Consider the following 15,529-nt stretch of genomic DNA (forward strand, 5'->3'; position numbering starts at 1 on the left):
TAATTTGCTGATATTTGTCAGGTTTTTGTTTTGTTTTTCGTCGTCTATAATTCTCCTAGAATCTACAAATGAGAGTTGGTGAGAGAGAAATGCCTACTAGCATAACACAACCTCCGAGAAGCCTCCTCACGTCTCAAAAACCTCCCACTTTTTTTTTTTTTTAAATTTCTGGATTCTTTTTAACCTTTATCACAAACAGTTTTCAACTTAACTTTAAATTCAAGATAAATAGACAAGGCAATTTAGCTTTCAATGAACACTAGCTCAGAGCACTTCTGTTTCGCTTCTGCTTCTTCGGGAGCCTTGAAAAAGAACTCTTGCTGATCCTAAAAAGACAAACAGCTAGTGAAAATGTATAGTTTTATCAGGATACTATGGAGAAATAAAACCTTACAACTAGTTTAGTTTAATCATACCTTTTGCCTTCGAATATTCCTATGCCACTGGGAGACAGTACTATTAACTGCTCTCCAATCTATTAAGTGCCCTGTTTATTAAGCTATGCTAGCATTTTTAGTGCATGCTAAACTAGACATGTTTACTAATCTGATAGAGGTTTCCAAGAGCGGGAACCTGAGTGCAGATGACTTCCAGAATCCAGGTCAAGCTTTTAGGTGCGAGACACTTCCTTGAACCTAGAGCTAAGAGTGAGTGTTACCTAACCTTGTAGAGTGTATAAGACTAGAACAGCCTAAGGGGGTCTTTTGCAAGCCGTGGTAATGTTTAAATTAGTTGGCGGTAAACTCCAAAGACAGAAATATGATGGCAAGTGGCCCATTGTGTAGTCCTGTCCCTTGCCTCTGAGAGGGGGGAGGGAAACACGTCAGCCCTAGTGGCTAGAATAAGAAAGACAATCAGACTTAGATTTGGCGCAACCAGTAAAAATCTTTATTGGTGTTTCACTAAGCCAGTACAAAATAGTTCTCTCTGGAGCAGGTTGTCACCCAGAAAAGCCAGACACAAAGACTGAATAACAAAATCTGCACAGCAAACCTTTCTCAGTTTTCATATATATACTATTGTAAGTTTCATTTCTCCTAAATCATGTGGTTTCTCCTAATCTAACTTATGTTCATGTAAGGATTTTCCTGTTTCCTTCCATTACACATATCCTATATAATAATTCTCACCTCCAATGTTCTGTATTGCCTGGGACCGTGCCTCCCTCGGAGGTGGTGCGGAAGGCTCCATAGATCAGTCACACACATCTCTGGATGCATTATGATGTGGTCGTAGCAGACTCAACTCCGAGGGAGCCACGGTCCCAGGCAACACAGAATGTTGGAGGTAAGAAGTTAGTGCTGCTGAAGGAAAATGTTGACCGTGTGAGTCCAGCATAATTGCACCGCAAACACCTCCATTCCCCCACTGTCATTTCAGGACCCCCCTCCCACTCCACCCCTCTCTGGCCCTCCCCTTCGTAACAACCGTCTGCTTAAAAGTTTTTACCTCCTGCATGCAGGGACGACGCTTCACACAGCCTCTTTTGCTTCTGTTTCAGCTGTTCCTGTGGTCCCTCTTCCTTTTCCCTCATCTCATCTCCTTCCTCGCTGTTCCCTCCCCTCCATCCATGTCCAGCATTTCTTCTTTCTCCCTTCCCTCTCCTCCACCCACCCATGTCAACCATCTCCCTTCTAGCCCCTCCCCTACTCAACGCCAGGCATTTCCTGCCTTCTTCCAGCTCCCCAATAGTCCTCGTTTCCTTCCTGCCACCGCCCTGCCTTTAAATATTGTATTTTTCCTCGAGTCACGGCGCTGGCATTGAAAGCAGCAGGCTCAGCTCCAGCCTTCCCTCGCATGGTTCTGCCCTCGCGGAAACAGGAAATACATCAGAAGAGGGTGGAACCATGCGAGGGAAGGCTGGAGCCAAGCCTGCTGCTTTCAATGCTGGCGCCGTGACTCGAGGAAAAGTACAATATTTAAAGGCAGGAAGGAAACGAGGGCTATCGGGGAGTTGAGGGCAGACAGGAGATGATGGACGACCTGTGGAGCGGGGGAGCCTGCAGCTCGCGCGGTGGGGCAGGAGAGGCAAGCCGGTTCGCAAGATGCCAATAAATTTAACAACCGGCTCGTGCGAGCCGGCTCCAGCACACCACTGATAGTATACTACATTACAATGTTGATAGACTACACAAACATAACAGACTGTATAGGATGTAAGCAAAGGTGAAATGAGGAATGACACTGGCTGCACATACTATATAGCAGGACATGGCTTATCCACTCCTACCCTAGCTGAGATAATATTCAAGCACCTTTTTGACCGAATGTGCAACTTTAGTACCTTATTTTCTTACTCCTGTTACTCTTATGTGAGAAAATAAGGTCCTAATTTAAAGTTGCTCCGGCGGTCAAAAAGGTGCTTGAATATTATCTCGGCTAGGGTAGGAGTGGATAAACCATGTCATGCTATAGTATGTGCAGTCTGTCATTTCTTGTGTGTGACTAGCAAGTTAGTTACTTCCGTTATGTTTTAAATGTTTTATTGGTGAAGAAAATAAACGTACACAACACCGTCACCTTGTTAACAGTCCATACACCACTTATGTATCATCACACTACTATAATACAATTTACCACAATGCATTTTGATTTAACCCCATCCCTCACCATGGTCTCCTCCCCTACACTACCCCTTGTGCATTGCAATGAATAGTTGTGCTCAACAAACTCCATCTTGTAAGACCTCCTCACCGTTAATCAGTTCTTAGCTAATAGCCACACCCCGCTCCACAATTGATCCACTGCAATTATAGATCCCATCTCTGTGGCCTGGACAAGATTTTACCTTAGGCAATACCTCCATGGGGTAAACACAATCTGAGCACACGTCATACTCCTTCCCACCCTCCCCTGCCACCCTAACACACTTAAGAATTCAAAATTCTGCTACGCGCAACTACAGTCAATGAGTCCCAAAAGGGAGACCAGACTTGACAAAGCCGTGACGAAGACAGATCGTCCACTCCCCTACACTCCAGTGCGCAGAGATGAATCATGTTGGATCGCCAATGTTGTAATGAAGGTGAGTCCGCGGATATCCACTGTTAGAGAATCGGTTTCTTGCCTACCAGGATTGCTTTTTTCAAGAAACATTTGAGGCCCCGGGGCGGAAACGGGGACACCCTGAACACCTCAAATAACTGAGATGGGAGTTGGCCTCCAGACGACCCCCCCAGAGCCTGGACACATGCTGGCAAACTTGGCGCCAAAAGCCATGAATCCACGGGCACGTCCAGAACATGTGCCCCAAATCAGCCAGAGACTGGGCTCACTTCGCACACCTGTCTTCCGTCCCCATGGATGCCCTATAAGCTCTATGTGGGGAAATGTACATCCTCATCAAGAATTTTCTTGCAACGTCACATTCTCCACCTGTCGGATGCCCAAGAGACAAACCTTCAATGTTTCCCTCTGAATTCTTACTGCTAATTCTCTGTTCCAGCTGGGGCTTAATCATAATCCACCTCGCCCATTTGCTCCTGTAAAGAAGCGTGATAATATTTAAGTGGGACTCTTAGTTGTGCATCCAACCCCAGTATTTGTTCCCACACCTGTGGTGTCAGGGTGGAGGGGGGTAGAAATCTTAAATAATGGCGTAACTGTAGCATAGAGAAAAAAAATTTACTTCCCTCACCCCGTATTCCACCCATAGGTCAGCTTGAGATTTAAGTGTGCCACTCTCGTTATATAGCTGGTATAGATACTGTAGGTTTTTCATCCCCCAAATGGCAAAGTCTCCCGATGTGGAACTGGGAGGGAAGTCTCTATTACCCTGAATTGGCAACAACGGGGAGGATTCTGCCGACAGACCATAAAACCGGCAGACACACCGTCATGCCCTCCTTACAGGCAGAAGCAACGGTGCATAAGCCGGAGGCGTGCACAGCTTCCCTGGTGCCGCATGTAACCAGGCACTAAAATGGGAAGGGGCAAACAAACTCGTCTCTGCCCTGGTGCACGAGAAATGGGACGATCCCTGGAACCAATCCGTAAGATGGCGCATGTTACTTGCTATTGAAAGGAGCCTGACACTCAACAGTCCCATTCCTCCCCCAGATTGCGGTAAAAAGAGCTGGGATGCTCGCAACCGAGGTTTCTTACCTTGCCGTAGGAAATGCATCACTAACCGTGTCACCCAGTTATAACCTTTTTGTGTCAGACACATGGGTACCATTTGTAGAACATAAGTCCACTTAGGCACTAATATCATGTTATAAAGGGCAATTCTGCCTAGGAGGGATAGCGGAAGTGAGTGCCAATTCTGCAAGATGCACCTCATACATGTTCAAAGTGGTTCAATGTTCACTTTATACAAACTAGATAGGTCGGAGGGGATCAGCACCCCCAGATATTTTAAGGGGCCCTTGGACCACATAAGGGGAAACTCACCCTCCCAGGTCTCCCTAATCGAGCTCTGAATAGGGAACGCCACCGACTTCTGCAAGTTGAGGGAGAATCCAGAGAAATAACTGAATTCTCCTATGGTATCAAGGAGGTGGGACAGTGACTGACTAGGGTTTGTCAGGGTCAATAAGATGTCATCTGCAAATGCCAAAGTCTTTACCGAAAACAAGGGCATCCTAACCCCCGCAATTTCAGGGTCTTTTTGAATAGTGCGCAACAAGGGTTCCAAATAAAGAAGAAACAGCAACGGTGAAAGTGGACACCCCTGCTGTGTCCCCCTAGCGATCGGGAATGGGGTTGAGCAGATTCCGTTTATTAATAGAGGCCCGTGGTCAAATACATGGCAGCAATCGCATGTACAAATCCAGCCCTTTAAGCCCACATAGTCTAGAACCCCAAACAAGTAATCCCAGCGTACTCTGTCGAACGCCTTTTCGGCATCCAGGCTCACCAATAGCAGGGGTTCTTCCAACAGACAACTATGTGACACGGCCATGCAGACTTTACGAACATTGATGGAGGAATGTCTGCCCCTAACAAATCCCACCTGTCCCTCCCCAATCAAAGCTGACCTATGGGGACTCAACCTCTCTGCTAGTACTCTAGCTAAGATCTTTAAATCTACATTAATTAGAGAGATTGGTCTGTTCGACTCCGGGTGCTCCGGATTCTTACCCAGCTTCGGTATGAGTGATCCACGCTTCGTTAGAGCTCTGCGGGAACATACCCCATGTAACCGAGGCATTAAAGAAGGAAACCAGGGCACCACAGATCTGTGGCAGCATACACTGATAATATTCCGTTGACCACCTTCTGAATTTCCTTGGCTCTCAAAGGGGAATTCAACCGATCCACCACCTCTGCTGTTAATTGTGGAATGCCCAAGTCCTCTAGGTAGTCTACTAATGAGGGCCCACTCCGCGCGTCTGGCCGGTCATAAAGAGATGCGTAGAAGTCATGTAAGATCTGGACAATTCCTGCGGGCTGGACCTCTCGCGTGCCATCCGGCCTTACCAAAGAAGAGATGAATCGGTTGCCCCCCCCCCCAATTCTTGGCTACTCTCGCCAACAATTTCCCTGATTTATTACCAAATCTATGGAAGGTGAATTAACGGTGAAAGAACTGCTTCTTGGTTCGTTCATGGATTAGAGAATTTAATGCCGCAAGCATCGACACCATCTCCTCCTTACTCGCTGGGGAGGGAGCTGCCAGGTATTTACGTTTTGCTGCCCTAAATTTGTTCCAGCTGCAGAATGCCCTGGTTTAGCCTTTTTGACCGTGCACACATGTAGGAGATTACCTCCCCCCTCATGACCGCTTTTGAAGTTTCCCAATATAAAAGGGCTTCCTCCTCATGACGTGCATTTGCCTCCGCAAACAGTAGCCATTTCTGCCTAAGGTACTCCTGCAAGTGTGCGTCTCCCACCAAGTATGATGGGAATTTCCACCGGTTCCCCCTAAGCCGTCCTGCTCCCAGATCCATATCATGGAGTGGTTTGAAATCTCCAGCGGCCCTTTCTCCGCTTTCACTATCTGTGGGGAAAAGGGTACCATCAGCTAGAATGTAGTCTAACCTGGACCACGTGCCGTGAGCTTGGGAGAGGTGAGTAAAATCATGCACGTTAGGATTAACCAAGCGCCAGGGATCTACTAAATTCAGCGCCTTGCACAGGTATTGTATACCTTTGCCGTCCCCGCCGAGGGGGCCGACCGATCTTGTTGCCCATCCATCACTTGGTTAAAAGTCTCCCACTAGGAGCCAGGGGGCAGTTGTGTTTGTAGACCCAGACGCACTATATGCTGGAAAAATGCATGGTCATATACATTTGGCCCATAGATGTTAAGCAAAAAAATCTCCTGCCCCATTATATTCAAATGCAACAATATATACCTCCCTTGTTTGTCCTGAGCCACCACCCGTGCTTTGCATTGTAGAGCTTTATGGAAAAATATTGCAACTCCCCCTTTCCTCCCCAGCGCTGGTGAAAAAAAACTCCCCCACCCACCATTGCTTAAGCTTTTGGCTTTCATCCTCGGTCAATTTTGTCTCTTGGAGGCATGCAATAGAGTCTCTGTGACGTTGCAAGGCTGTTAGAATTTTTGCTCTTTTAATTGGCGATCCAATCCCAGACACATTCCAAGAGATTAATCTAGGCAATTGCATCTAACCCGGGTCCCAGGACTCCATCTCAGCACCTGTCAAATTCTGTAGTGTCAATGAGGTCCCCGGGCACCCAGCCTCCACCCAGGGGCCCTCCTCTCTCCGCCACTCACCACAACACGTAACTTTTCCATCCTCTAAATGCAAGCTTCCCTGTGGCAGTCCCACCTCCCCATACTCCCCACACAGTACCCCCCTCCCTCTCCACTCACCCTCAACTGAACTACCCCCATGTAGACCGAGTCACAACGTGCTGTGGTCCCCGCCCAACCCCCCACTCTTCTCTTAACATCGCATTTTTAACCTTACAAAACTTTCATAACTCAAACATACAAACCAATGCAGAATATACCCTGCTTTCTGCAATTAGATGATCCTCCCTGCCTGACCGACCAAAAGTCCAGTGTCCTTCCGTCAGGTAGGGTTCTCAGTGCCTTTCAGTTCTCGGTTTATAAACTGCATTGCTGCTTGGTCGGATACAAAAGACCCATTTTTTTTTTTTGTTACATTTGTACCCTGCGCTTTCCCACTCATGGCAGGCTCAATGCGGCTTACATATTATATACAGGTACTTATTTGTACCTGGGGCAATGGAGGGTTAAGTGACTTGCCTGGAGTCACAAGGAGCTGCCTGTGCCTGAAGTGGGAATTGAACTCAGTTCCTCAGTTCCCCAGGACTAGAGTCCACCACCCTAACAACTAGGCCACTCCTCCAACTATTTCCCCTCATGCAGGGCCGTGCCTAGGGTCTCTGGCGCCCCCCTGCAGACTATCAGTTGGCGCCCCCCCTCCCCCCGGTGAAAATGATCGCTCACCACTTGCTACACTGACAGGAATTGTCAGCAATATTCTTAGAAACAAATCGCTATACATTGCAAAATAAGATAGCAGATGTAAATTCTCAAAGTAGACATATTCCAAACGCTAAAATGAAAATAAAATGATTTTTTTCTACCTTTGTTGTCTGGTGACTTTCTGTTTCCGATCATGCTGGCCAGTATCTGAGTCTGCTGCTATCTGTCCTCTTAACTCCATTTCCAGGGCTTCCTTTCCATTTATTTCTTTACTTTCCTCCTTTCTTCTTCATTTCTTGCTCTATATCCATTTCCAGCAATTTCTTCTTTCTCCCTGGGTCCTGTCCTCCCATCCACGTCCATCCTTGTCCCTCTCTGCCCTTCCCTCCTCCATCCATAGCCAGCAATCCTCCTCTCTCTCCCCTCCCCTCCATTTCCAGCAAATTGTCCTCTCCCTGGGCCCCCATGTCCATCCTTGTCCCTCTCTGCCCTTCCCTCCTCCATCCATAGCCAGCAATCCTCCTCTCTCCCCTCCCCTCCATTTCCAGCAAATTGTCCTCTCCCTGGGCCCCCCTGTCCATCCTTGTCCCTCTCTGCCCTTCCCTCCTCCATCCATAGCCAGCAATCCTCCTCTCTCCCCTCCCCTCCATTTCCAGCAAATTGTCTTCTCCCTTCACGCGATTCGCGAACCGCTTAGCACTGCTTAAAAAAAAAAATTACACGTCAGCAGGAACAGGCTGCTTCAGCCAATCCCAGGGGCCTTCCTTCAGCATGTTCCGCCCCTGAGGGCTGAAGGAAGGCTCCTGGGATTGGCTGAAGCAGCCTGTTCCTGCTGACGTGTACATTTTTTTTTAAGCAATGCTAAGCGGCAGCACGGTTCGCGAATCGCGTGAAGTGGGGGGTGGGACGACACGACAGCAACGAAGAGGTCGCAGCAGCGTCAGTGAAAGCGGAGCACTGCTGACATCTACCTTCCCTTTGCGCTCTTGGTTCCCTCAGTGTCCGCCTTCTTCTGACGTCAGAAGAAGGCGGGACACTGAGGGAACCAATGAGTGCAAGGGAAGGGAGACGTCGGCAGCGCTTTCACTGACGCTGCTGCGACCAGGTAAAAGATTTAAAGGCCTCGGCAGCGCGGGGCGAGAGTAAGCACCGCGGCGGCGCCCTCCAGAGGTGGGCGCCCCCCTGAGGCGCTTACCCCGCTTACTGTATCAGCACGGCCCTGCCCTCATGCTGGATCTTCAGGGTAGCCGGGTACAGCAACATGAAGCGTAGATTTCTTTTAGTTACTTCCGTTAAACAATGTATGTTAATTCTTGCATTTGAATATCTTCTGGTTCCAGGGTTCTCTGGTCACCACGCTGCAGGAAGTGCACCCAACCATATTATTAGGGGTACCACGGGTCTGGGAAAAAATTCATGAAAAGATGACAGCATTGAGTTCCAAGTCATCCCTTATCCAGAGGACGGTGGCTGCCTGGGCAAAGAGTATCGGGCTGCAGGCCAGCTACAATCGTATGAATGGGTAGGTTGGTGTTCAGACGACAATTCCAAGGGAACTCGCACAGTACGTATGTTCAGCCATTCACTTGGGAGGACACGTCACACTCCCTTACCTGCCAAGCTCTTAACTGAAGACCTGCCCTGGCTGACACTACCTAGGTGAAGGGTTTATCAGTCTTCGGTATCCTGGACTGAAAGTGGTCAGTGTGGTCATTGCATTTGGTGATAAAGTGCCATACAGTATATCTGATTAATGGAAGAGGCTTGCTTTAGTAAGAGACCGGCAGAGCAATTAAGGCCCAGTCCTTTTCACTGCCTTTAAGTGACATTGGAGGGAGAAGTTATTAGCCAGGTTTAGTCATTTTTCTGCCAGATTTAAGCAAGCTGAATATTGAGCCTAAGTTCATCCATGTAAAAGTCCTGTTTCACTGGCCTGAGATGCCCAAGTAGCTCTGCTAACATTGCTGAGTATCTTCTCTGATCGGTCGGAGCCCAAACGTGTCCCCATTGCTATATTTTGTGGCCAGGTAAATTTGTGGACAAGTTCCCTCCAACACCAAAGATTAACTGGCAAAGTCTTTTGAATATGGCGCTGAAAGCATGCCAACTTCTAAATTTAACAGTACAGATGTGCCAGGAGGGTAGATGACAACTCCTTGACCGTTCTTTCTTTTAAGGAAAATCCACTCTTCAGGAACGAAAATCTCCCTAGCCTATCACCATCCTGAACAAGAGCTTAAACAGTCTTGGTGGTCAGATCTAAAGGGACAGTGACCATGTGTGTTTAGATTCAGGGTTGACAACGAAACAAGGTATGAATGTTATTCAGTCTTTATTTGGATTTACTGGGTATTCCCCTGTTCCTGAGGTAATAGAGGGTTAAGTGACTTGCCCAAGATTACAAGGAGCAGTAGTGGGATTTGAATGGGCCACTTCTGGATGTCAGACCAGTGCCCTAACCACTGGGCCACTCCCCTACAAAATCTGATTTTGTTCACCTTTTGACTACTGTATAGATTGAAACCTATGTGATTTATAAGGAGTATGGTTTTGTCACGGTTTGATAATTGCAACGTTCTGTACTTAGGCCTGTGTAATTCCAGGATTACAGCGCTGCAGTTGGTACAGAAGGGCTACAGTGTGACTTGGTTACTGGTGTGTCTAGTGACACATTGACCCCATTTTGAAACAGCTGCACTGGTTTAAGGTACTTTTTGTGTATCAAGCTCTTTATTTGCCAGCTCCACAATATTTGAAAGATTGTGTCTGTATTTATCATCCTAGTAGGTCTTTGGGATCTGAGGCAGATGCTCATTTCACTTGATCCAGCTGTTGGCGTGAGATACAATGATACAAGGCTTTCAGCCTTTTCGATTGCTGGGATTTCTAGGGGCAGCTATGCTTATGTATGCAGATTTTACAATTTAAACGTTATTTGGAGACATAACTGTTAAGGCATTTATGTGATTTGAGATTAGGACAGCTGTAATTGGACTGTACTAGCAGGTTATACTATCAGCAGAATGCATTCTTGTATTTGATTTTAATACAGATGTGTATGTGTGTTGTAAACCGCTTAGGTTTAAGCGGTATAAAGGTTTGAAAAATAACTCTCATTAATGCAGTACTTCTCAACTCAATCTTCGGCACACCCAGCCAGTGGGGTTTCCAGGATTTCTACAACGAATATGCAGGAGAGATTTACATGCACTGCCTTCTTGGTATGCAAATCTGTCATATTCACAGGATATCCTGAAAGCCTGGTGACTGCATTAAGGGGGACAATCTGGTTGACTTGGTTTTTCCTACTGCATGTAGGGTGATGTACTTGGATTTCAAGCATTCTCTAAACAGGACTCTCCTGCATGCAACCGGGCAAAGCAAGGCCTAGTTTGACTTGACCCTTTCATGGTGACTGACCCACCAGTACATAGAGTGACTGTCAGGCTTATTTTCGAAAGACAAGGGCGCCCATCTTTTGACACAAATCAGGAGATGGGTGTCCTTCTCTCAGGGTTGCCCAAATCGGCATAATCGAAAGCCGATTTTTGGACGTCCCCAACTGCTTCCCGATGTGGGGACGACCAAAGTTCCCAGGGGCGTGTCAGAGGCGTAACAAAGACGGGACTGGGGCGTGCCTAACAGATGGGCATCCTCGAGTGATAATGGGGGAAAAAGAAGGGTGTCCTTGACGAGCACTTGGGTGTCTTTACTTGGTCCATTTTTTTTTCTTACGACCAAGCCTCAAAAAGGTGCGCGAACTGACCAGATGACCAGTGGAGGGAATCTGAGATGACCAGCCAAATTTCAAAGGAGTGGAGTGAAGGAGTGGCCTAGTGGTTAGAGCACTGGTCTTGCAATCCAGAGGTGGCCGGTTCAAAATCCAAATAAATAAATAAAGGGGGTGTCAGAGGCATAGCAGGCATGTACATCCTTCACAGAAACATTTGGACGTTTTCACCTGGACTTGTATTTTTCTAAGGTTGTAGATGGCAATTTATTTAAGGTTTGTAGACCACTATTATACACGCAGCTTGTCTGCATGTATGAAGCTGTCTTTGGCATGTGCAGAGCAGCCACACATAATGCTTGGCTGCTCTGCACTGGCTTCCCCTCCTTAGGAAGGAAATCGTGTGCAAATGAGCTAACAGTGAGCAGCTCATTTGCATGCGATTTCCTTCATGCATGCCCGTTCCTTTCCGAATTGCTAAGGGATCGGTAAGGGAAGGGCTTTTTCCGTTCAGTTAGTGCATCAGTTAGTCCACTGCAGTGCCCCCTGGGGTGCCCAGTTGGTGACCTGGCATGTCAGGGGGACCAGTGCACTACGAATGCTGGCTCCTCCAATGACCAAATGAGTTGGATTTGGTTGTTTTTGAGATGGGCGTCCTCTGTTTCCATTATCGCCGAAAACCTGGGACGACCATCTCTAAGTTCGACCTAAATGTTGAGATTTGGGCGTCCCCGATTGTATTATCGAAACGAAAGATGGATGCCCATCTTGTTTCGATAATACGGGTTTCCCTGCCCCTTCGCGGGGACGTCCTGCGAGGACACCCTCAGGAAAATTTGGGTGCCCCGTTCGATTATGCCCCTCCAAGTAACCAAGCACTTGGGTGCCGAGAAGTATGTCAGATGGGGAGTATAAAGATCTGGGACTCCGCCGTGAGAATCGTACAGTTCTAGACTGCATTTAGGAAGACAAGGTGAAGGTAACTCGCAGGAGAACCAACAGAGTGTGCTGTAAGCCATGCTGAGACGGAATTCGCTCTACAGATGTTCTCCATTGTGCCTGCTATTTTTTCATGTTTACACTTCTATCTAAAGACATCTTTGGCTCCCTCTAAGGTCAGAAAGGGATGGAGGCTGTAAAGGAATGAAGACTTCTTCAGGTGCCCACCATCCTCCCAAAACACTTGTAGCAAAGCTCATGACTAGAGCTCAAAGCAGTGGCAGATCTTCTGTTTGCAGAGGACTGAGGTGGAGCTGAAGGACATGCTTTCCTAAGGAAACTGAAAGGTTTCTGGCCAATGCACTGATCAAATCATTTGCAAATAGCTTAGAAGCAAAGAAAAAAAGTGCAGTAACTGCATCATTTATTTATTTTTTTATTTTATTTTTGTTACATTTTTACCCTGCCCTACCCTGAGTCCCAGCTGCTGGGATGGGGGGAGGAGAGGAGTGTGAGTTCTAGTTGGGGCCCCGAAGAGTCTTAATATTGGCTCATTAGGCTGCGTGACTTATTCTCCCTTCTTTCTCAGGAATAACTATGTACCCTGGGGTTACACGTTGGCCAACATCCTGGTGTTTAAGCGAGTTGCTGCAGCTCTGGGGTTGGATCGATGTACAAGATGCTTGACAGGAGGTGCCCCCATCTCCAAGGACACCCTGGAGTATTTCATGAGCCTCAACATGCCGCTGCTTGAGCTCTATGGGATGAGCGAATGTTCGGGACCAAATACTGTGTCCTCACAAACTGCCTTCCACATCACGAGGTGAGAACGGTCCAGAATTTCCAGTGATCTGGAGGGATGGGCAGTTAAACTAATGTCATAAGAGTGCATGTTATACCTATGAACAAGAGTAGTTAAGGCACGGCATATGATGTATTAGGAATTGATCTGCGGGTAGGCACTTGCATGTGTCAGATTGATGCTATTGCGTACCCGGGCGGTAATTCCATTTTTGGTGTGCGCCTAAAATACACGGTAGAAAACATTTTCTACCGCGGGGCCCTTACCTGGCAGTAATCAGCATCTGGCTTGCACTGCATGCTTACATAGTAACATAGTAGATGACACCAGAGAGAGACCTGTACAGTCCATCTAGTCTGCCCTACAAGATAAACTCGTATGTGCTACTTTTTGTGTATACCTTACCTTGATTTGTATCTGCCATTTAGACAGCACAGACTGTATTAGTCTGCCCAGCACTAGCCCCGCCTCCCACCACTGGCTTTGCCACCCAATCTTGGCTAAGCCCGGTTAAAATGTGATACCTTACCGCATAGTCAGTGGCTGGCGTTAAGGTCTCAGACCGACAATGGACGGGCGCTGGTTTTCATTTTACCGCATGTCTGTTTTCCAGCACATTAAAATAAAAATAAAAAATCCCCTTTTTGCCAGGTGCGCTCAGGAAACAGACCAGCGCGTGTGCAAAACACACCGACACCAGCGCAGGCCACTTTTGGTCACGCCTTTATGAAAGGCCCCTAAGTGTTTCGAAACATCTCAAGATGAGTTCCATCAGTTCCCAACCTACTAGTTGTGTTGGCTTCCGACCATAATACAAAGCATCCTTACTTTTAAAATAAGTACAGAAAATGTATCGGACTCCGTTTTTTTTTTTTCCCTGCCATTTTCATCTAGGTAAATCAACACAAGATTTTGCCCTAGTTGCATTCCTTGAACTCGGTAGTTGCCGGTCTGGTTGCACAGTCCATTCCTAATGCTATTTTATCTGCGATTGTAGTTCAGCCTGCCTCCCTTACTTGCCTCTCATTGATTTTTATAACTCCTGTTCCCTTTATTGAATTGAATGAGCAATTTATAGTCTGCTGGATGGGATAGTAAATCCCATCCAGCAGACTACACTTGAGTGGCTGCTTTTTTTCTTGAAGTTCCTGCACGTGTAGTTATTTAAAAAAAAATCCCTTTCTGTTCATTTAGCAATTAATCAGATAAAGAATTGGCCATGCCAGACACCATTGAGGGTAAGAAATAAAAAGGAAAATAAGACTCAGTATGAGTCTGCTCCTGCACTCAGCTGGTGCAGGAGCCGATGAGAGAAGGAAACATTCTAGACTTGGTCCTTAGTGGCGCGCATGATCTGGTGAGGGACGTTATGGTACTGGGGCCACTTGATAACAGTGATCATAATATGATCAGTTTTGATATCAACCTTGAAGTAACTATACACAGGAAGTGAAATACATTAGCGTTTAACTTTAAAAAAGGAGACTATGATAAAATGAGAAGAACGGTTTAAAAAAAACTTAGGGGGGCAACTGAGAGGGTAAAAACTGTACAACAGGCATGGACGCTGTTCAAAAATACCATCCTGGAGGCCCAGGCTAAACATATTCCGCGAATTAGAAAAGAAAGACGGAAGTCCAAAAAAGCCGATGTGGTTGAAAAGTGAAGGAAGCTATTAAAGCTGAGAAATGCCTTCAGAAAATAACAAGCAGCATAAGGAGTGTCAAAGCAAATGCAAGGCGCAGATAAAGAAGGCTGAGAGATTACGAAAAAAAAGATAGCATTAGAGGCAAAAAAGCATAGTAAAATTTTTTTCGGTATATTAAAAGCAGGAAGCCGGCAAAAGAATCGGTTGGGCCGCTGGATGACCGAGGGGTAAAAGGGGCGATCAAGGAAGACAAAGACGTAGCGGAGAGACTGAATGAATTCTTTGCTTCGGTCTTCACCGAGGAAGATTTGGGTGGGATACCGGTGTCGGAAATGGTATTTCAAGCGGACGAGTCGGAGAAACTTACTGACTTCACGGTAAACCTGGAGGACGTAATGGGGCAGTTCGGCAAACTGAAGAGTAGCAAATCTCCTGGACCGGATGGTATTCATCCTAGAGTACTGATAGAACTGAAAAACGAGCTTGCGGAGCTACTGCTAGTGATATGCAACTTATCCTTAAAATCGAGCGTGGTACCGGAAGATTGGAAGGTGGCCAATGTAACGCCCATTTTTAAAAAAGGCTCCAAGGGAGATCCGGGAAATTATAGACCGGTGAGTCTGACGTCGGTGCCGGGGAAAATGGTAGAGGCTATTATTAAAAACAAAATTACAGAGCACATCCGAGGACATGGATTACTGAGACCGAGTCAGCATGGCTTTTGTGTGGGGAAATCTTGCCTGACCAATTTACTTCAATTCTTTGAAGGAGTAAACAAACATGTGTACAAGGGGGAGCCGGTTGATATCGTGTAACTGGATTTTCAAAAGGCGTTTGACAAGGTACCTCATGAAAGGCTACAGAGGAAATTGGAGAGTCATGGGATAGGAGGAAATGTCCTATTGTGGATTAAAAACTGGTTGAAGGATAGGAAACAGAGAGTGGGGTTAAATGGGCAGTATTCACAATGGAGAAGGGTAGTTAGTGGGGTTCCTCAGGGGTCCGTGCTAGGACCGCTGCTTTTTAATATATTTATAAATGATTTAG

General features: G+C 46.8%; 1 protein-coding gene across 5 annotated transcripts in view; it reads left to right on the forward strand.

Moving 5' to 3' along the window:
* Positions 1-15,529, forward strand: part of LOC115462790 (long-chain-fatty-acid--CoA ligase ACSBG2-like) — a 130,095-nt gene that overhangs the window by 99,741 nt on the left and 14,825 nt on the right. For all 5 annotated transcript variants that reach the window (XM_030192791.1, XM_030192793.1, XM_030192792.1 and 2 more), the window contains 2 exons: positions 8,704-8,885; positions 12,622-12,855. In XM_030192791.1, coding sequence (XP_030048651.1) covers positions 8,704-8,885; positions 12,622-12,855 — 416 coding nt within the window. The remainder of the gene's footprint in view (positions 1-8,703; positions 8,886-12,621; positions 12,856-15,529) is intronic.

Source organism: Microcaecilia unicolor, chromosome 2 (assembly GCF_901765095.1).
Source record: "Microcaecilia unicolor chromosome 2, aMicUni1.1, whole genome shotgun sequence".
Lineage (NCBI taxonomy): Eukaryota > Metazoa > Chordata > Amphibia > Gymnophiona > Siphonopidae > Microcaecilia > Microcaecilia unicolor.